At 59.2% G+C, this 20,860-nt stretch overlaps 1 protein-coding gene and 1 long non-coding RNA gene across 4 annotated transcripts; one reads left to right on the top strand and one right to left on the bottom strand.

Annotated features, from left to right (window-relative positions):
- The first annotated feature begins 654 nt into the window (after positions 1 to 654).
- On the top strand, positions 655 to 1,601 carry LOC149128316 (uncharacterized). Its single transcript, XR_016229894.1, has 2 exons — positions 655 to 950; positions 1,387 to 1,601. It is a non-coding gene; the product is annotated as an uncharacterized LOC149128316 (long non-coding RNA).
- ARHGAP1 (Rho GTPase activating protein 1) lies at positions 1,553 to 20,773 on the bottom strand. Of its 3 annotated transcripts, XM_070071047.2 has the most exons (14): positions 20,642 to 20,736; positions 16,246 to 16,418; positions 15,926 to 16,021; positions 11,827 to 11,902; positions 11,347 to 11,434; positions 6,442 to 6,573; positions 5,676 to 5,762; positions 5,440 to 5,538; positions 4,741 to 4,848; positions 4,582 to 4,658; positions 4,422 to 4,499; positions 3,695 to 3,823; positions 3,346 to 3,449; positions 1,553 to 3,210 (listed from the first exon to the last, which is right to left on the bottom strand). In XM_070071047.2, exons 3-14 carry the CDS (start codon positions 15,971 to 15,973, stop codon positions 3,022 to 3,024), a joined length of 1,215 nt encoding a protein of 404 aa, XP_069927148.2. In that variant the 5' UTR covers positions 15,974 to 16,021; positions 16,246 to 16,418; positions 20,642 to 20,736; the 3' UTR covers positions 1,553 to 3,021. The 3 variants fall into 3 exon arrangements, with proteins under 3 accessions (XP_069927148.2, XP_008268643.3, XP_089183282.1); XM_008270421.5 differs by lacking the exon at positions 11,827 to 11,902 and having other exon boundaries at positions 20,642 to 20,773; XM_089327156.1 differs by lacking the exons at positions 11,347 to 11,434; positions 11,827 to 11,902; positions 15,926 to 16,021; positions 16,246 to 16,418; positions 20,642 to 20,736 and adding an exon at positions 8,134 to 8,239.
- Positions 20,774 to 20,860: the final 87 nt, after the last annotated feature.

Genomic DNA, 20,860 nt, shown 5'->3' with positions numbered 1-20,860 from the left:
TGGAACACACCCATAAAATGTAGGGCACTGCCGCCAGCTCTTTATTCCTCCTTACGTAACCCAGCTCACCACTCGGCCCAGAGAAGAGACAATGGCAGATCGCAGCTCACGGCTGAGCCAACCAGAGAGAAGCCACGTTGCTGAGTGAAGTGGCAGGAAGTCAGCGGCCTGGGCAGTTAGACCTGAGCCAGTCCTGGCAACGGCACTGGGCAGGTTCTGGGGAGCCCTGCAGGGATCGGCCCTGTGGCCCCTGGAGGCTCCGGCTGCAGACGTCTGAGTTTTGGCAGAGCCAGCCCCTGCCGCCTGGCTTGTGGCTTCTGTGGGAGGAGGGAGCTGAAAGTGGAGCCAACATTCTAGAGGCAAAACTAAATTCAGCCCAGACCCAGCCCACTCATACCAGTAAGGGTCAGGGAACGCTTGTTAGCAAACTGCACGCAACACTGACCGTGATGCTACCAGACCATGCAGCCGGCCAGAGCTGCCCAATCCTTGGGTCAGAAATGCTGGCAAGGCTGTCCCCAGTGTCCCCACAAAAGCCAAGTGCTCCCTTGCTCCGTGACCAGCAGCGCTGTCCTATCCCTTTAACGCATCTCCTTCCGCCTCACCCCCCGGAGGCCTGCGTTGCGAAGCCCCTGGTAAATTGACATTTGAGTCACTCAAGCAGAGGCCCTGCCAGGAGCCCAACCCAAGTAAACAGCTCTGCTCCCCCACCCCACCCTGTTTCCCTGGGTCACAGCTTGTCTTCCAAACAGGCTCAGCCTAGAGCCGAGCAGAGCCAATGAGAAGGGCGGCCATCTTTCTGGAACTCCCTGGATGAAAGCCACGGCCGTCAGGGCCGGTGTTTAGAACACCACGTTAGTAAGGCTGCCTGCTCCTGCAGCTCTGGCCTGGCTCCCGCAGCCCTAGCAAGCATGGAGGAAAAAGAACAGCTTCCTGGTTGTGGTTAGCAGGTGAGCAGTGCACACGTGGCCCAGTGAGATTCTGTCATCTTACAGTGCACATCACAGAGTTTACCACCTTAACCTTCAACGTAAAGCAAAGCTAAGCCTTCTTTAAAAGAGGAAAGGAAAAGCGGTTCTTCTAGTGGCCGTGTTGCTGGGGGACGGGGAAGCAGCCTCGGCGGTCGAGGGAGGGCAGGGCGGGAGGGGAGGAGTGCTCAGGGCTGAGGGCCCCCGTCCCCGCTTCACTTCGCTCCTGGTCCTTCTGTGGCCCCCGGGCAGCGTGCGGTATCTGCTCCTCAGGGGAACCAGAGCCACTTTCCGATGGAGGTCAGAGCCAGGGCCGCTGCTGAGAGCTGGTGATGGAACCGGATTCAATGCCCGTTGCGGTTCTCATCCCGTCACCCACCACAGTCCACTCAGGTGTTTTCTGTCTTGTTTGCCTTAGATCCATCCAAGGGCACCACAGCACATGGTGGCCGCGCAGATAGGAGAGGTGTGCCAGAACGGGCAGCACGTGGCCTCCAGGCCACTCAGCAGTGGACCAGACGAGGGGAGCAGACTTCTGGGGTCCCCATCTGACCCGGCTTCACTTCAACAGCCAGAAGGGCAGCTTTCTGTCTCCGTTTTTATTGAAATACAAAAAGTGCAAATGGTGAAATACATGATCGGTGCCAAGGAAGTCATTAAGTGTGATGTGAACACCTGATTCACAGTACAAGCGCCCCCAGGACCAGACCGGCAGGACAGAGACCAGGACACGAGGCTGTGGGCAATACTTGACATACAGAGGAGGGCAGAAAGCGGAAAGGCACAGGGACTGACAACCAGCAGCAACTCCAGGCCCTGGGATTCCGGCTGTGTCACCTGCCTGGGGACAGTGCCCAGAGAGGCCAGTCCCACACCCCACCTGGCTCGCAGATGGCGCCGGGCAGGCCGGTGCGGCTCCTCACAGCTCTGGCTCTGGAGTGGCAGTCAAGCTGTGTCGGGGGCCCACTGCAGGTGCATCCTTGTCACCTGGGAACAAAGCAGGAGGGGCCGCCCGGGGTTCGTTGGCAGGAGTGTCACTGTGAGGGACCCGGCTGGGATAAGGGGTATTCAACCACCACTGGGGTCCAGAACTACCTCCCGGGGATGACTGTTAGCAGAATCTCGGCCCCTCCCAGCCCCTCCCGTCTCCACCACAGACCCTGAGGCCCTGAGTCACCTCTGGCTGCAGCAGGGAGCCCCCGGCTGAGCTTGTGTGCGTGGGGAAAAGGAGGTGAGGCCTGGGGGCTGCGTCTGCCTGTCACGGATCCCACCAGACATTCGAGCTCCCGGGGACACAGCAGTCTATTTCCAGTGGATGCTGGGACTCGGAGCCCCGACATCCAAGCTGCCAGTCCTGGCAGGACCAAGGGGCCAGCAGCCCCAGGGGCAGCGCCACTTGGGGAAGGCTGCCCCGGCACGCGTAGGGGGAGGCAGAAGGAGGAGGCTGACCCCCGTGCTGCCATTCCTTAGCTCCGGGAACGCCCGAAGCTGAGCCTTTAGTGGAGCGGACTGGAGCAGAGAGCTTGCATCCAGGCCAACGTGCGGCGGCCCTTCCAGACGCAGGGCACCAAACCCAGACACGGAGGCGCCTCGTGTGGCCAGGCCAAGCCAAGGAGCTCAACTGTTCATTCCCCAGAACTCAGGGAGGAGAGGCCGGGCCCAGCCACTAACCCAGCCGGCAGGGATTTTGGTCATCCCCGGTTGCCAGGGCCACACTAGGCAGGAAAAAGAGGAAAGGGGCTACTGGGGCTCCGTCCTCCGGCCGGAAGAGCCAAGCCCAGCTCGGCGGAGCATGGCAGGAGCCAGGCATCCAGAGAGGCAGTGAGAGGTATAAGGCGAAGAGAAACTCGTATGGTAACAGCGAGGCCTCTGGGGCCGGCAAGGGGGCGGGGCAGAGGGGACAGCTGCCATGGTGGCCGGCCCCAGGGCCCATCTCCCAGGGCTCTGTGGTCGCTTGCTGGGCGGGGGGCCCGGGTTCCAGTTCGGCTGATGGCAGCAGGAAGAGTCCGAAGTGGGGCTACCAGGGCAGGGGGCGGGGGGACGGGAGCCGGGCTCAGAGCTTTTTGGAGTCGGGGTCAGGGAACAGCTCCGCTTGGTGGTCCAGGAGGAACTTGGTGAAGGTGTTGATGGGGTTGATGGCCTTGAGAGTGATGGCAGCATCCTTGGCCCACAGCAGGTTGGGGCCGAAGACCACAGCCAGGTTGGTGTTGGTCATCTTGTTCTGGTCACAGTGGGCAGAAATCTGTGGCGGAAGTTGGGGGACTGCAGCAGGAAGCTACATACCCTGCTCCCCACTGCCCACAGTCACCAGGATGGCAGCCCCCCGCCCCTCCCCCTCCCCCATACAGGTGAGCAGCAGGGCTGGCCGAGGCCTCACCTGCACCAGGAAGGCAGTCAGGAAACACAGCACCCGGAAGTTCTCCTCCGGCAGCGTGCGGAGGACCTGCTGCGTCACCTCCACTCTCTGGCTCTCGTCAATGTCTACGGGGAACAGGGCCCAGGTTACAGGGGGCCCCAGGAGGGGCTGCTGCCGGAAGTCCCACCACAAGGCTCTGGGGGAGACCCCAGAAGACTTCCCTGGGAGACGCGGAGGCCCACAGCCTGCAGGGCACAGTGGGCGAACTGCGGGCCAAACACACCTGCCCCAAGCCCAGCCCACCCCAAGTCCAACCCGACCTGGCCGAAGCCTGCACAGCTCGGAGTGGGGGTGGGGGAGGGGCACTCACTGAGGAAGCCCACCACATGGGGGTAGAGGTCGAAGGTCAGCAGGGGCTCGGGAAGCTCCCGAAGGAAGGTCTTGAGGATGACTGCTGGCAGGTGCAGCTCATTGTAGTGGTCAAAGTCCACGGGCAGCCCTGGGGGAGGGGACGGGAGCTTGGCTGTCTGGGGCCCGGCAGGCCCTCCCCGCCCGATTCCGCCCTCAGCCCTTCCTCCTCCCGCCCTGCCTGTCCTCTCCCTCAGGGACACCAGCGTGCACTTCAGGCCACGTGGGTGGAGTGGGCCCCGGCTCACGTGCAGTTATCCCCTGCCCCTGAACGAGCCCAGAGCCAGAGACGGCCAGGCAGAAGGGGGACAGGACCTGCATAGTGACACCAAATGCCACAGAAGCCCGTGCCAGGAAGAAAGCCTGGGACACTGCTTATGGCACTGCAGAAGGCGGAGGGGCCTGAAGCAGCGGCGCACCTGCCCGGCCCCCACCCCCAGCACCCACCCGGCACCCGGCCCCCAGCACCCACCCCAGCCCCCAGACCCAGCACCCACCCCGGCCCCCAGCCCCAGCACCCGCCCCGACTCCCAGCCCCAACACCCGCCCCGGCCCCCACCCCCAGCACCCACCCAGCACCCGGCCCCCAGCACCCACCCGGCACCCAGCCCCAGCACCTGCCCCGGCACCCAGCCCCCAGCACCCGCCCCGGCAGCCACCCCCAGCACCCGCCCCAGCCCCGCACTCACCCATGTTGTATTTCTGCTGCACTTCCCGCACAATCTGGGTGTTGGCCGACCTCCGGAAGATCCCCTCGGTGGTGAGAGCTGGCAAACAGTGCAGCCTGGTGAGTCCCAAGCCCTGCTCAGCGGCTGGGGGACCCCGTGGAGGGCGGGGGGTGGCACTCACCGTGGGCCTGCAAGTAGGCGACGGTCTCCCGGAGCACGATGGGGATGGGCTCCTGCTCTGGGTTCTTCTCCTGGAGGCTGTGGGGGTGAGAGCGGTGAGCGGCTCTGCAGCCCTGCCCGCCCCGGCCCGGCCAGGCCAGCCCGCCTCTCGCATACTCACTGCTGCAAGGAGACCCCAAACTGCTGGTTGGGCAGGGGCGGCCGTGGGGGCATGGGCTTGGGCGCCGTCGCAGGGCTCTTGTGCGTGGACTTGAGGAAGTCGTCATACCTGCGGGGCAGGTGGGAGGGGAGTCAGCTCCCGGCCGGCTCTGTCGAAGCTTCCAGGCCTTCGCTGTGCTGTGTTACAAAGCTTATTTCCTCTAATCCTCGCAACAATCCACCTCACCCAACACGAGGAAACAAAGACTTTAAAGAGACCCGTCACAGAGCTTGTAGACGAGAGAATTGCGTGACTGCCTGGCTTTGTTGGAATTATTTACTTATTTATGAGGAAGAGCTCAGAGCTCCCAATCACTGCTTCACTCCCCAAATGCCCTCCACTGAAGCCAGGAACCAAAAACTCGGGCCAGGTCTCCGGGTGTCAGGGACCCAATCAGTTCAGCCATCAGCCCTGCCTCCCGGGGTCTGCGTTAGCAGGAAGCCGGAAGCAGAAGAAGCCAGAGCTGGGAATCGAACCCAGGCTTTCCAACACGGGATCAGGGTGTCCTAACGGCCAGGCCCAGTGCCCGCCCCCAGAAACGGGTGTGAACTCGCTCTGTATGGCCTGCCGTTCATTTGCCTCACCCGGCTCCCCGCCCCGGGGCCTGTGGACTCGCCCCCACCCCCGCCCCGCCCCCGCCCCCGCCCCCGCCCTGCTCACTTGAGCACTTGGTGAGGGATGCCCAGCTGCTCCAGCTTCACGTGCTCGCTCAGCTCGCTCAGGTAGTTCACGTAGAAGATCTTCCGCCCAAACTTGAAGCTGCAGGGAGGCCAGGACCGCGTCAGGCCCCTCCGCCCGCAGGCTGCCCAGCTCAGAGACAGGCCTGCGCCCAGCTCTCTGTCCCTGGGGGCCTGGCCTCCTCGGGCGTCTGCACTGGCCCGCGCCGGGCCTCTCACCTGATGAGGGGTTTGAAGAGGATGAGCAGGGTTTTGATGAACATGGTCGGGTGCACGATGTACAGAGCCTTGATGTTCTTCTTGTACCTGTGGTGGAGGACAAGGAAAGCAGAAGTGTGGGGTGTGGGCCGTGAGGGCTGCAGAGACACAGGGCGAGGGTCTCTTTCATTTACTGTTATCTGTCTGAAAGGCAGAGAGAGAGAATCTTCCACCCACTAGTTCACTCCCCAAATGGCCTCATTAGCAAGGGCTGGACCAGGCTGAAACTGGGAAACTGGACCTCCATCCGGGTCTTCCGTATGGGTGGCAGGGACCAAGCACTTGAGCCATCACCCGCTGCCTCCCAGGGTGTGCGTCAGCAGGAAGCTGGATCAGACAAAGCCAGGACTGCAACCCAGCCTGGAGGTGGGCAGGCCAAGCAGCGGCTTAACCGCTGTGCCACAACGCATGCTCCGGGACCAGGGCTTACTGCACATTTTCTGGTGTCACTACTCATGGCGAGTGTGCGAGGCAAGTGCTTCCCCACTCTACAGACTAGAAAATAAGAGGTTTGGGGAGTTGGACATGAAAATTCCCGGAGCAAGTAAGTGGAGAAGCTGGGACTTAGGCCTGGGCTAGTTATTCTGATTTCAGAATCTGCCTCCCCGGCTGGGACTCCGCCCCCCCTCTTCCCCAGCATGGAATAAGCTCCTGCCCTAGCGGAGCGCTGCCCAGCACCCAGCTGCCTGCCCCAGGCCCTGGAGCCCAGCCCAACGCCCCAACCCACTTGCGGTCGAACTCCCGGTAGGCGTCGCGGAGCCAGCTGAGGGAGGGCTTGTTGTCGCTGCTCAGGCCGTGGTGCAGGTACAGCAGGGTGTAGTCGCTCTCCACGTACTGGTCCAGCGTGTGCTTCAGGTACCTTCAGGAGGAAAGCTGCGCTCAGGCTGCAGGGCCCAGAGCGAGGCAGACACCCGGGCCCCGCAGCCTCCTCGTCACGCCTGCCCCTCCTCACAGCCCTCTCCTGCACTGCTCATTCTGGCTGCAAATCGGCCATGGCCACATGCTCGTGCGGACGCACAGGACGAGAGAAGGAATGCTAACAACAGCAACATCTCTCCTGTCGGAGCACTGCCCGGGAGTCGGGAGACCAGCACGGCCCCGCCCTCACCCCCCTGCAGCAGGGCGCAGGTGGCCCCGAGTCAATACTGATGACAACAGTCACCGGTTATCAATGTCAAGTTTCTGGTGTCTGCCAAGCACCTCACATACATCATCTCGCTCCGTCCTCACACCAGTGGGGGCTGACCTCATCCCCAGCGTACGAGTGAGGGCAACGCGCAGAGAGGTCGCGTGCCAATCCGAGGCCCTGCAGCTGTGGTGGAACCTGGAGCTGAGTCCGGGCGTCCAAGCCTTGGACAGCTCTGCCTTTCACCTGCAAACTCCAGCGCAGGCTGCAAAACACTGTGCCCAGGACACGGCGATGGGGCCCCCGCCACTGGCTTTTTAAATGGTTTTATTTATTTGGAAGGAAGAGAGACCAAAAAGAGAGAGCTCCCATCTACTGGTTCACTCCCCGAATGCACACAACAGACAGGGCTCGGCGGAGTCAGAGCCAGGCGCCCAGCATTCGAACCAGGTTGCTCATGTGGGTGGCAGGGACCCGAGGACTACAGCCATCACTAGTTGCCTTCCAAGGTGTGCACTAACAGGAAGCTGGAATCGAGGGTGAGCCAGGACTGACACCCAGGCACCAGATGTGGGACATGGGCATCTTTTTTTTTTTTTTTTTAAGATTTATTTATTTATCTGAAAATCAGAGTTACACAGAAAGAGAAGGAGAGGCAGAGAGAGAGAGAGGTCTTCCATCCGCTGGTTCACTCCCCAATTGGCCACAACAGCTGGAGCTGCACTGATCCGAAGCCAGGAGCTTCTTCCAGGTCTCCCACATGGGTGCAGGGGCCCAAGCAGCTGGGCCATCTTCTACTGCTTTCCCAGGCCACAGCAGAGAGCTGGATCAGAAGTGGAGCAGCCAGGACTCGAACTGGCACCCATATGGGATGCTGGCATTGCAGGCGGCAGCTTTACCCACTACATCACAGCGCTGGCCCCAGGACATGGGCATCTTAAGGGATATCCTAACCACTAGGCCAAATGCCACCCCGTCACCGGGCGTTCTGTGAACAAGGAGCCCCATAGCCTCAGGTTCTCTAAACTTCCAACACAGTCTCCGTCACCCTGAGGCAATCATATGCAGCCACTATGCTGAGCGTGTGTGAAGGCCTCAGGCTCCCACAGGGACACCTGCCCAGGCTGAGGTAGCTTCTGAGGGCAGGGACGGGGCGGAGAGAAGGAGGGAAAAGCCCAAGGATTCAAGCAAGTGCCAGATCCACCCTGCCCCCGCCCAGAGAGGGAACCTCGGTGCTGGCCCACCAGGCGAGGATTCTGATGGTTCTTCACCACACTACAATCTATCCCTTACACAGATGACGAAGAGCTGTCACGCAATCAGGTGCACGTTGGAACTAGGAAAACAGCAGAGACTGCAGAGCAAATAGACACCGCCATCCTTCAGTAGAAGCTGCGACCTTTCGCGGGGCAACAAAGCGACGTTTATCAGAAGCAACACAGGCTCACACCCTGAGCCTGTAACCATCTGTGGAAAACCGCACCATGAGATGTTTACTTCGGTACAAAAACTGTGAGGGGCATGCGGGCTACAGCAGGTTAAGCTGCTGCCTGTGATACCAGCATCCCATAGGAGCACCAGTTCAAGTCCTGGCTGTTCCCCTTCTGATCCAGCTTCCTGCTAATGCCCCAGCGAAGGCAGCAGCAGATGGCCCATGTGCTTGGGCCCCTGCCCCCACGTGGGAGACCCAGATGGCTTTCTAGGCTCCTGCCTTTGACCTTGCCCAGAATTGGCCATTGCAGCCATTTGGGGAGTGAGCCCGAGGATAGAAGATCGATCTCTCTCTCTGTGTGTGTGTGTGTGTGTGTGTGTTTGTAACTCTGCCTTTCAAATAAATAAATATTTTTAAAAATTATGAACTCCTTGTATACTAGGGTTCTGCAAAAACTTCATGGAAAGGGCTGGGCATCCAGCACAGAGCTCCAACGCCACTGGGACGCCCACACCCCGGCGGGAGGCGCCTGGGTTCCGTCCGGCTCTGTCCCAGTTCCAGCTTCTTGCTAACGTATACAGAGAAGCTGCAGGTGGTGGCTCAAGTACTGGATCCCTGCCACTCATGTGGGTGACCTGGATTGGGTTCCTGGCTCCTGGCTTTGGTCAGGCCCAGACCCATTTACTGCACGCATTCTAGAAGTGGGCCAGTGCGTGGGAGTTCTCCCTCTGTCTCTCTGCCTTTCAAAATAAATAAAATTTAAAAATTCATAGAAAATACATACTATGAAAAAATTATGCATGGATTTCAAACTTTTTTGCACCTAAATATCATCTAATTTCATTTCTCCATGCGCTTTCTGAAGTACCTCTCAAATATCCAGGAATTTCTCCTAAGGAAATAACCAGAGATCAACAGAAACATTTTTGCACAATGTGACTCATCCCAGGCTATTTTATGATGGGGAAAAAAAACCTGTGCAGCACGCTAACTGTCCAGCATCAGGGAACAGGTAAAATAAATCGTGGGACATCCACAAACAGAACACCTCCCAGGGTGCTTCTATAGACAGCACCGGTGTGTGAGGTCAGATGTCCGAGCAGCGGTCGCCCTTTGGGCTGGTGACAGAAGAGCAAGCGGAGCCCAGCGGGGTGGGTGAGGTAGGCGGTACACCACGCGGCACCCTTCACCGTTCGCTTTTCTGCACGCATTTCCCACGTCAATAAAATGCTTTTTAAAGGCTGTCTGTGAAGAAGGCTCCGGGCGCAGAGGATAAAAGTGTTACATAAGGTGCCACAGTGACGCAGGAGTTCCACATATGGCAGAGAAAAATTGGAAGTAAACACACCGAAATACGAACCGTGCCTTTCGCCCGGGGGACGGGCTGGGCGAGACTGTTTTTTAATATAGTCGTCTACACTTCTCATCGCTACCTGAAATCGCAATACTTTGCATCTGCGCACATGGCCCTCTGGGTAGACCACCTTACATGAGGGCCCCGTTCTCTAGCCTGGATGACCAAAGTGGGTGGGAGGTGGCCAGCCAGGGACAGCCCTGCAATGGCCCTGGCCTCCTGAATCTGCTCCTAGAAACTGCGTGCCTTCCCAGTTTCCCTCACCCTAACCCACTCTCTGCCCACCTCCCACTCACACCACTGTCTGGCCAGGAGTCTGCTGCCTTGTCTGTCACACTGCGCAAGCGTGGAGGGCGTGACCCAGCAACCTGCAGCTCTGCTCCTGGGCCTACTGCTGGCTGGGCCAGGCGCGGGGCCTGGACAAGGCTCTGCCTGCCTCGCCTGAGAAAGTGAGAGGAGCAGTCAGGAGGCCAGAAGAGCGAGGCTCCCAGCCAGGCTGCAAAGACAGCCTTGGCTCCAGCTCACAGGGAGTAGCTCAGACTCCAAACACAGGCCTTCTTCCCTCCTGCTGGGCCTGGCCCCAGCCCCCTAGAAGCTCCTCCACCCCCCCATCAACAAAACCAAGGACCTCGGAGGTCCCACATGCACAGTGATGACACGCTGGTCCCCACTGTGGGCCCGGTGCCGGATCAATACCAGGTGTCAGAATCGGGCCTGCAGAGCCCCGCACTCAGTCAGCCTCCAGACTTGCATCAGGAGCCGTCTGCACCAGCCGAGACTACCACGAAGAGCTCACGTTTGTGGACGTGTCACGTTGCCTTTTTTCCTTTCTTTAAAATTTTATTGAAAGGGCAGATGGCAAGACAGAGACAAAACACAAACACAAACACATAGACCCACGGAGATTTTTCCACCTCCTGGTTCACTTCCCAAATGCCTAAAACAGCTGGAGCCAGGCCAGGCCAAAGACAGGCGGAACCAGGGACTCCACGCAGGTCTCACACGTGGGTGGCAGGAACCCATGTACTTGAGCCATCACCTGCTGCCTCCCAGGGTGCCCTAGTAGGAAGCTGGGCTCAGAAAGGAGCCAGCACCCAAGCCCAAGCACTCTGATGTGGAATGCAGCTGACTGTCTCAAGCAGTGCCTCGACTATTGTGCCAAATGCCCATGCCCTTCCTAAAATTTTTTTACTTAGCTGAAAGGCAGAGAAACAGAGAGAGAGAACACATTATCTTTTTTAATTCATTTTCCCAGGAACTTTTTGAGGTGCTCTCGTATTTGGCTAACAGAAGCCATACAGGCACAGTAATCAGGAATGTGGCATAGAATATCACAAATTGTTCACCTAAATGACAAACAGTCAGAAGCATCATCTAATGCTAACAGTCAGCCCTCTCATTTGGGCCGTATTTGACTTCTCACAGCACGTCCGTGAGCAGTGTCTATCTCCACAAGGAAGGAGGGCTATGTCCCACCCCGTTGGAAAGGGGGAGAAAACCAGGCCAAAGACCCAGTCAGAGCCCATGAACAGAAACCAGGTGTGCAGCTTGGCCAGTGTTCTCCCCCTAATATAAAACAGCTCCCTCGGGAGGAGAGGGGAGGCACTAAGTGGGGGGTGGCCTGACACCCCCCAGGTAGGGGAGAGACAGGAAGGACAATGGCATTAGGCTACACTGGGATCAGGGCAAAGGCGCCCCACATGTCCCCACGGGTACTCACCCCAGGAGCTTGCTGTGGTCCAGTTGGTGGCTGGGGGGCATCCGACAGGCACTGAACACGATGATCTTCCGCCCATACTTGTCATCGCCTACAAGTGGGAAAAGATGGGGCCCAGTCAGTGGACGATGAAGCCCAAGTGGGGAGAAGAACTGAAAGATGCCAGCATGGAGACCTGGACCAGTTGTGCAGGGGCCCAAGTGGCCCATGTGGAAGCATTGATGGGCAGCTCCCGAACCAAGAGGAACAGGCTGTTTTCAGGGCTACTGGGTTGGGGTGCAAACACTAAGCATCATTGTTTAGTCATGCCTGGCAGAAACAACTCAAATGCCCATCAGTGCATGGATGGCTGCAGAAACTGTGGAAGAGCCATGCAATGGAATACTGCGCGGCCATGCAGAGTGCAACACTGACACACACTACAACATGGATGACCCTCGAAAACACCATGCTGAGTGAAAACAGCTAGACACAGACACCTACTATGATTCCATCGACATGAGCTATCTAGAGTAGGTAAATCCACGGAGACAGGAGGCAAATTAGTGGTTTCCAGATGCTGAGAGGAGGGGAGAACGGGAGTGACTGTTTAATGAGTACAGGATTTGGTGTCGGTATGGATGATGACAATGGCCACACAGCACTGTCAATATGCTAAACCACTGAATCATATATTTTGAAATCATTTTTTAAAAAGTTTTTTTAAAGGTTTATTTATTTGAAAGGCAGAGTTACAGTGAAACAGTGAGAGACAGAGAGACAGGGAGATCCTCCATCCACTGGGTCGCTCCCCAAATGGCCACAATGGCCAAGTCTGGGCCAGGCTGAGGCCAGGAGCCTAGAACTCCACCCCATGAGGAGTGGGATGGGGCCCACGTGGGTGGCAGGGGCCCAGGTCCTTGGGCCATCCACCGCTGCTTTCCTACGCGTATTAGCAGGGGGCTAGATTGGAAACACAGCAGCCAGAACTTGAACTAGCGCCTACACGGGATGCCAGCATCACAGGCCGCGGCTTAACCTGCTGTGTGCCACAACGTCAACCCCCAAAACAAGGAGTTTGTTTTCCCTCGATTTTTTTTTTTCATGCTCAATTTTTTTTTTTTTATAATTCAGCTCACCAAAAAACAGTCATCGTCAAAGCCTCCGTTCAGGGCAGGTGTTTGGCGCAGCAGTTAAGCCGCTGCTTAGGGCACCTGCGGCCCCTATCCGGCGCCTGAGTTTGAGTCCCTGCTCTGCCCCCACTCCCAGCTCCCTGCTGATGCACTCTGGGAGGCAGCAGGTGATGGCTCGAGGGGTTGGGTCTCTGCCACCCACACCGGAGACCCGGATGGAGTTCTCGGTTCGGGGAGTGAACCAATGAATGGGAGGTCTCTGACCACAAACTGCAATTTGTTATTTGATTACTAAATGACCACACTTGGCTCTGAGTGACTTCTGGACATTTCCAAAATTCAATCCTTTCTCCCTGATGTTCTAAAGAACGTGGGGTTCAGAGGAGTTTGAGATGCTGTGGGGAAATGCTCACTGGGCGGAACCACCTGGGGACATTTGTCCAAGAACTGGCCTGTCACAAAACTGGGAAGCTCCTGAAACATTTGTGCTCTTTTTTCCCCCAAAGTGAGGTGCTCTTCCAGGGTCAGCATGGACCAGGAACCCCGTGCAGGGGATAGAGACAAAAGGGAGACTGGCAGGCCCAGCCTCATGTACAACCTGGAGTGTCATGTCAGAACACTGCAGGCCTCCTACCATGAGCTGGGAAGGGTGGCACACCATCGTCCTACTTCCTCCAGGAAGGAGAACTGACCAGGATATGTGGGGGAGACGCTGGGAGGAGCAGGGGCCTTCCAAAAGATTCCTTCAGTCCCAGCCCAGCCTCTTTCAGCAGGGGCTGGCCAGGGCGGAGAGTCTAAGCTCTCTAGGCTCTGGAATGTAAAGAAGCTAGTAAAAAAAAAAAAAAAAAAAAAGAGCTGGTAAGTGGTTAAGCAAGCCGCCAGGGTGTGGGCCAGGGGCCTGCGACTCCATCCCTCAGCTGGCCCCGGCACCCTGGAAATGGGGAGCTTGGGGAACTCAACTGGGCTCCACCAATAGGCTGGGCAGTCCCACAACTCCATGCTGTCCCAGGCATCACAAACACACGCACACTGTCCTAGAGAGCCACAGTCCAGGGATAACCTCTGTGCTCTCAGAGAGGCCCGGGACCCGGTCAGGAGCCACTTCACCAGACTGGAAGCTTCTTAAAGGCGGAGAGCGCTTTTCCGCACAGAATCCTCAATGCGGACTGCAAAGTTCCAGAGTCCTGCGACTCTGTTCTGCTGATTGACAACAGGATGAAGGCCGTGGGCGGGGTCAGAGGGTGACTCACAGTCAGGTGAGAAATGAGACAGTTTAGGGTCTGGCCCCTGCCCACCCACTCTCGGGAGTGAGGTCCCACAGCCCAACTCCTCTGGTGGCCTGGAACTGGCCAGTGGGCAGGTGGCTTCTGCTAGAGGTAGGCCCTGTAAAGAGGCCAGCTACAGCCCTCCTGCTCCAGGGAGAGAGCAGACAGGCAGGAGGCAGCCCTGCAGTCGCCAGCACGGGGAGCGGGCTCACGAGGAGGGCAGAGGAGTGTCCGTGGAGAGCCAGGCGGAGCCGCTGAGAACGAGGCCTCTGCATTCCCCAGATACTGGTCGGTCGGGAACTCTCCCAGGGCGACCTGGCAGTTAATCAGCAACAGGGCAGAGCCTCGGGCAGGCATTCTGGACCCTAGCCCAGTGCCCGCCCACCCTCACCTGCAGAACAGGCCAAGGACACGGGCGGTGTGGGCTGGCACTGACGGGGCCCGCCAGGTGGCAGAGACGGGGCCCGCCGTTTTGCCAGCCAGCAGATACCCGTCTGCAGTGGCAGAGACAACAAATGGCACACGTACCAAGGGCCCCTCCCCGCTCTTCCGGAGAGCCAGCCGCTAGCCATTTACTGGCAACCGCTGGGAGGAAGCCCCTGGCATCTGACCTGACGGAGAAGCACGGAGAGGGGAGGCTGCACAGGGACTGGAGACACCGCGTCCCCTCCCACAGGGGCTCTTTTCCATGATTCCGGCTGCAAGAAACTGGCCCGCTGGGACGGCGCCATGGCTCGTCACCCTGGCAGTGCCCGTGCAGGCTCCTCGTGCTCACATTAGGGGGCACGCCCAGGCTGGACGCCAGCACCCAGTGTCCAGGCCCAGTATGAATGGGGCGCCTCCCGGCCCTGGAACTCCTTTCCCTGTGGCCTCTGGGTGTGTCCCCACCTCGCCTCCACCCTGTCATGCCTCCTATAAATCCTTCGCTACTTCCTGCTCCCCGACCCCACCAGCCCCCAGCTCCCCAGAGTGCGGCTGCAAATAAGCTGATACCACTTGGCCTCCACGAGAGCTGCAGCCACAGGGAGCTGGGCCCCTCAGGCTCGTCACACCCCGGGGAAAGACACGCGCTTGCAGCTCTGTGTTGTGTGGGACTTCAGGGGCCAGGCAGCGGAGCGACTCCTCACATCGGACATTCTCCACACCAATCGGGTGCAGTGGTGGTGGAGGGAAGGGTGTCTCCTGTGCCCAGGCCCAGCTCAGCCCCGGCCAGAATTCTGCAGGGGTAACACAGGCCAGAGCTCGCCTCTACCCCAGACCACGGCAGGCACCAGGAACACCTTTGATGGGGTGATGGAGGGATAGCGCTCCCAGCTGCTTCCCTGTGGCCAGCACATGGCTTCCTCCAGGGTCCTCTGAGGCAGCACCACACTGGGTTCCAGGGCCAGCTTCTGCCTGGCTCCCCTTGCTCACCCAAAGCCTCTGAGCAGGGCCATGCTGTCCCCCTGCTCACCAGCAAAGACAGACAACCACCGGGAAAAGACAAAGGATCCTAAAGTTCCAGCGGCCTCTTCCGGCAGTGGGACCCTAACGGCAGGAACCAAGTCATCAACATCTCGTTGTCTCCCCCGCTCCTGGGTTCTCCTGGCTCCTCACTTCTGAACAGGAGGAAGGGAGGTCCCCACCCAGAACCCACAGGGCAGCACACGTGCCTTGACACCAGTGCTCCAGGGAGTCACGTGGCCCCTCACTTCTGGAAGGAGCCACTGCCTGTTCCAGGGTTCCTGGCCCCCTTCCCAGTAACTGATGGGGTGGGAAGGCTGACGTCAGTGCCAAGGGGAGGGAGGGGAACGCAGTGAGGGAGAGGGAAGGCCACTCACTCAGGGCCTCTAATCGTGCTGGCTCCAGGCTAGGCCCTGACACACATTCATGACTACAGTCCTCTCAGCGGCCAAACAAGGAAGAAAGAAGCTCAGAGAGAGAGAGAGAGAGAGCTGGGCCCCAAACCCAGGCCTCTCGACTTCAAAGCCACTGGGCCACACAGCCTCCTTCGTATCATCTGCAAATGGAGCAGGGGAGGCAGAGGCTCATGGGTCAGGAGGCAGGTGCAGGTCACAGGTCAAGGAGCAGCCACCGTCAAGTCTGGGCTTTTGAAGGATGGTGCCCCGGGCTGGGGTCAGCCCACAGGGCAGCTCGGCGGGAAGGGTGGCTTCTCTGGGCCGGAAGCACCCCGGGGGGAAAAGGTTCGCAGCTGGGGGCGCTCACCTGCCACCTCCACGATCTGGTGCCGGGCGATGTCGTAGTAGGGGTCATCCCACTTCAGGTGTGTGACGGGTTCTGGGGAGCTGCTCTTGGAGTCATCTGGGGAACACGGCAAAGTCAGGATGATCTGGGGGGCTGCTCCCATGTGCTCTCCGAGATACTCGCTCTTTGGCCCTCCCCCTGGTAAGACTTGCGCCCCAGCTCGACCCCAGCCCCGGGCCGGTCTGCTTGCCCCCATCCTGCCTTGCAGGGTCTCCCTTCAGCAGTGTGGGGGTCTCCCCTGCTAAACTGCCCACCGCTGCCCGAGATGCGGCACTGCCCACCTGACTTGGGAAAGTCGGGCATCTCATCCGAGGGCCAGTTCTTCTCGTCGATGGAGGCCAGCTTCAGCTGGTTCAGCGCCTGGCTCGAGTCGTCCAGGATCAGGTCATAGTCTTGCAGCTCTGACAGCGGATCCATGGCCAAGCCTGTCGCCCTGCAGAAGCCGAGGGGCACCCTGCGAGGGGAGGCATGGCGGCGGGCCAGGGTCAGCGACCTCTGGAGTTATCTTTCGCAGCATCTACGGTGAGCACCCTGCCCTCCCCCACCCTCCCCCAAGCTCCCTGGTCCCTGTCCCTCAGCCCCTGTCATCCTGCCAAGAACTCCAGGGAGTGAGATGCCAGGAAAGGCAGCTGGAGCGGAGGGCAGCACGGCTCGGCCTCCCCCTTCAGGTCCTCCTGCTGTGCCAGGTCCCACGCCGCCTGACCCCTGGCTGGCCTGGTCAGGCAGACCCAGCTGCAGAGGCCGGAGGTCGGCGCCCCCCTCTCCGGAGGCCCAGAGCATAGACTTGCAGGCCCCAGCAGTTACAGCGCTGCACCCCACGCCTGAAACAGGTCAGCTGAGGCCCTGGCCGCTCCAACCCTCCCCTGGCTAGAGACCACAGGTCCCAGAAAAAAGGCCTGCCTCAGGGGCCCCACTGGGTTTGCCCTGGGATGGGAGCCAGCAGGAGGGACGGAACCTGCCTGCCAGTCAACAGCAGACAATCCGCAGGCTTCTAGGGGCTTCCAGGCCATGCTGAACCCGCCGGGGAGCACCCGGCACTAGTGTCAAGGTGGAAAAGACTGCTCCAAGGACACGGAGGGCAAGGGGGCGCTCACGACACCTGGGGTGCTGAGAAGAGAGGCCACAGCAGGGAGCAAGGGTTTCCCAGGCCTAGATGTGGCCGCCAGGAGGAGGAAGCCTGCAGCAGAGCGGGGCAGGCACCTCCGGCCTGCAGCCCCAAGGAAGGAAGGGAAGCAACTCCCTTTCCTGCCACAAGCTCACCACCCGGGTGGCGAGGGGGGCTTTAATTCAACCCATTTGGTCCAACCCCAGGGAAGAGGTTGCTGTACGCCCAGCCGCATTCCTGGAGCCCAAAAAAATGACATATATGGTCAGAGAGTGAGCAAGGCAGATAAGGAGAGCAGACAAGGCCCGGGGGTGGGTAGGAGGAAGAGGGGGAGAAGTGCCATCCGAGAGCCACAGATCCGGGCTCTGACGCGACGTGCCAGCCTCCCGCACGCTTCACAGCCACGGGCTCTGCACTGCAAACCGGCTCCCTGTGCCTAGCAACCACCACCCTGTTGCCAGGGTGACCACACGGATTCAGTGGCAAAAGCTGTTTCAAGCTCCCCAGCCAAAGCCAAGCAGCCATACTACCAAAACACTCGTCCTCCACTCCTCCGCCTCCTCTGGCCGAGCCACCACTCTGGTCCCCATCCCTGCTCACCACCAGAATACACGTCCCTTCTGGAGCCCGCACAGCAGGACGACCCTGCCCCATCAGGAATGCCCTTCCCAAGGCCGGTACTACTGTGCCCCTCGCCCATGAAGCCCAGCTCCAGCCACCCCACCCCCACCCACAACTCTCAACCCTTCAGTGCGGGAAATCTTCCACCCCTAACCCATCCACCTGCTCCTCCCGCCATGCACCAGGAAACACGAGGGCTCCTCCCAGTAGCAGCCCCCAGCTGGGTAGCAGGGGTAGAAACCACTGCTCAGCCGACGCCCTCCGGGTCTGAGCCTTCCGTCTGTCTCCTGTGTTCTGTCACAGCCCAGACAGCTCCGGCCACAGGCATCCCAGGGAAGAGTTCTGCACACAGCGGCTGCCTGATGCAATGAAGGCACGGGAGCAGCCTTGTCGCCTAGTGGTTAAGGCACCTGCACCCACAGTGAAGTGCCTGGGTTTCATTCCTGGCTCTTTTTTTTTTTTTTTTTTTTTAAGATTTATTTATTTGAAAGGCAGAGTTACAGAGATAGAGAGAGGAAGAGAGAGATCTTCCATCTGCCAGCCCACTGCCCAAATGGCCAAGATGCCAGGCGCCATGAGTTTCTTCTCCGTCTCCCAAGACCCTGAGGGTCCAGGCCAACAGTGGGGAGCTAGATCAGAAGCGGAACAGCCAGGACTGGAACTGGCGCCCCCAGGGGACGCTGGCACCGCAGACGGAGGCTCAACCCACTGTGCCAAAGCGCCAGCTCGCAGCTCTGACTCTGGACTCCAGCTTCTGGCTGATGCAGACCCTGCGAGGCAGCAGTGGGGGCTCAAGTGGCCGGGTTCCTGCCACCTGCGTGGAAAACCTGGATAGCATTCCTGGCTCTGGGCTCTGGCCTTGACCCAATATTGGCCATCACAGGCCTCTGAGGAACCAACTAGAGGATGGGCATTCTCTCTCTCTGCCTCTCAAATCAATGAAAAAGGGGGGAGAGGGGAGCCTGGGATGCAGTATGTAGAGGACTGAATTATAGTCCTGTCTAAGCAAGGAACTGCATGCATGCTGGGCAAGTCCTTTTCCTACCTGGGCCTAAATTCCTTCATCTGTCACAAGAGATGGCTTGGGGCCACCATTGTGGCACAGCAGTTTAAGATGCCACCTGCAATGCCTGTACCCCATACTGGAGCACTGGTTTGAGTCCCAGCTGCTCCGCTTCCAATGCAGCTCCCTCCTCACGTGCCAGAGAAAGCAGCAGCAGATGGCCCAAGTGCTTGGGTCCCTGCCACCCACATGGGTGGATAGAGTCTCGGGCTGCTGGTTTCAGCCTGGCCCAGACCTGACCACCCCAACCATTGCAGCCATGTAGGGAGTGAACCAGTGGATGGAAGGTCTCTGTCTCTTCCTCTCCGTAACTCTGCTTTTCAAACAAATAAAGAAATCTTAGGAAGGGAGGGGGGGAGGGAGGGAGGGGAAGCTCCCCCCTGAAAGGCAGTACTCCAGTGTTCAGAAATACTCGGGCTGCAGTGGCCACGGGACCAAAAGGAGCGGCGGCAGCTGAGGTATGAGGGAGGGAGAGGAATGTCCGCTGAGAGGGAACACAACGTGCACCCCACCTCCCTTCCAGAACCCCTCAAGCCCCCGCAAAGCCTCCTTTTCCAGCCTAACTGATCAGTTCTCCCCGCCCCCCTGCCAGACCGGCCTCTCCCCTCCCTCCAACCCCACAGCTGCAGCATTCATTCTGCGAGAGGCGGAAGGCTCACCTACCGTCACGTCACGGAAAGGGAGCATGAGCCACCACCCAGCCCCACCCCGGCCTACCCTGAGGGCCGTCTTTCCTGTCTCAGCAGGTGAACCATCTACTTGTACAAAAACTTTTGAGAAGCACTTCAGGTACAGTTTTTCTCTCTGGGAAATTTATGAACCTCATGAAACTGATGACATCTGTGGGCACTTTTTTCCTCTAAGAAAAAAATGACACATGAAATCTCGCAATTTTCTGAGAATCACCATTCAAGAACTCCTGCCCTATGCAGAACACCCCCAGGCGCACACCAGATGCTCAGCCACTTGTTGAGGGATGGAATGAAGTAATTCATTCCCTAAGTGAAGTAGGAGACAAATATTTGTTGAGGGCCTCTGTAACACCATGAACCAAGTCCAAGCTACCTTCTAACTTCACAACAGCGCTCGGAAACCATCAACCACTCAGCCCATTTACACTTGAGAAAGTTAAAGATCAGAACAAAATCAACCAATTATGAGGGTCGTCTACAGTCCGCAGAGGCAGGATTTTAATCCAGGTCAATCAGTCTGATAGTCTTTTGGTGAAGGTCAATGCCCAAGGAATTCCCTAAGTGATTGTCATCCATGCGATTCTCCAGGCTCACAGAGGGACCACAAGAAGGCAGATGAACGCCTGTCCCCCAATCTCTTCCACTTAGAACAGAGAGGGCCACTTCCAATCGCAATCCGCCTCCCCCAGTCGCAGTCCCACTTGCAAAACTTCGAGTTCCACCACATTACAACAGCAAGACTCTCAACTACAGCCAGGTTTGCACAGAGCTTCTCGGTTTACGAAATTCCTAAGGGGTGTAATTATCCCATTTCCCAGACTGAGAGAGCGTGGCCTAATGAGTGGCAGGATGGCACACTGCCCCCAAACTTATCTCTCGGACTGCTCCGCCAGATTGGGCCGGGGAGCCTTCCCCCGCCCACGGGCTTGCTCGAGGACAGCGACCTGGCCTGGCCCCCGCCCTGGGGAGGGCTGGAAGAAGGCAGAGAAGGGGGCGAGGTCTTCTGCAAGGCGCCAAAGCGAAGCAGAATCCCCGGAGCGGAAAAGCCAGGCTACCAGGCCCGGTGCCACCCCCGCGCCCCCTCCTCGGATCCGCCCGGGTCCTCCCTTCCCGGACCCCATCCCTGCAGGTGGCGTGGCCATCTCCTCCCCCTCGCCACCCCGATCGCGGGGACACCCCGCGCCCAGCAAGCTCACCGCGCTCGGACACTGCTCCCTCCGCCACGCCCGTCAAAGCTCGCCAAACATCCGGATCCGCGGTGGAACGGGCACCGCCCCCTCTTGCTCGCCCCACTCCCCAACCACTTCCGCCACACCTCCAATTCACTTCCGGCCCCCTGCCCGGTCCAAACCCGGCCATTCCGGGAGCCCCGCCCACTTCCTGCACTAGCCCGCCCTAGTGCCCGTCTGCGAGAG

Source organism: Oryctolagus cuniculus, chromosome 1 (assembly GCF_051225735.1).
Source record: "Oryctolagus cuniculus isolate XC-2025 breed Fujian yellow rabbit chromosome 1, ASM5122573v1, whole genome shotgun sequence".
In the NCBI taxonomy this organism is placed as follows: domain Eukaryota; kingdom Metazoa; phylum Chordata; class Mammalia; order Lagomorpha; family Leporidae; genus Oryctolagus; species Oryctolagus cuniculus.
The sequence above is the reverse complement of the archived record's forward strand: the minus strand, read 5'-3'. Positions and strand labels throughout refer to the sequence as shown.

Bases quoted from the DNA above. Each gene is read 5' to 3' on its own strand.
- ARHGAP1 (XM_008270421.5), bottom strand. From the start codon at position 16,381: ATGGATCCGCTGTCAGAGCTGCAAGACTATGACCTGATCCTGGACGAC. The intron at 6,574-11,346 runs GTGAGTACCCGT...TTCCTCCTGAAG, and splicing joins GACCACAGCAAGCTCCTGGG to GTACCTGAAGCACACGCTGG. The intron at 5,763-6,441 runs GTGGGTTGGGGC...CCTCCACCACAG, and splicing joins TACCGGGAGTTCGACCGCAA to GTACAAGAAGAACATCAAGG.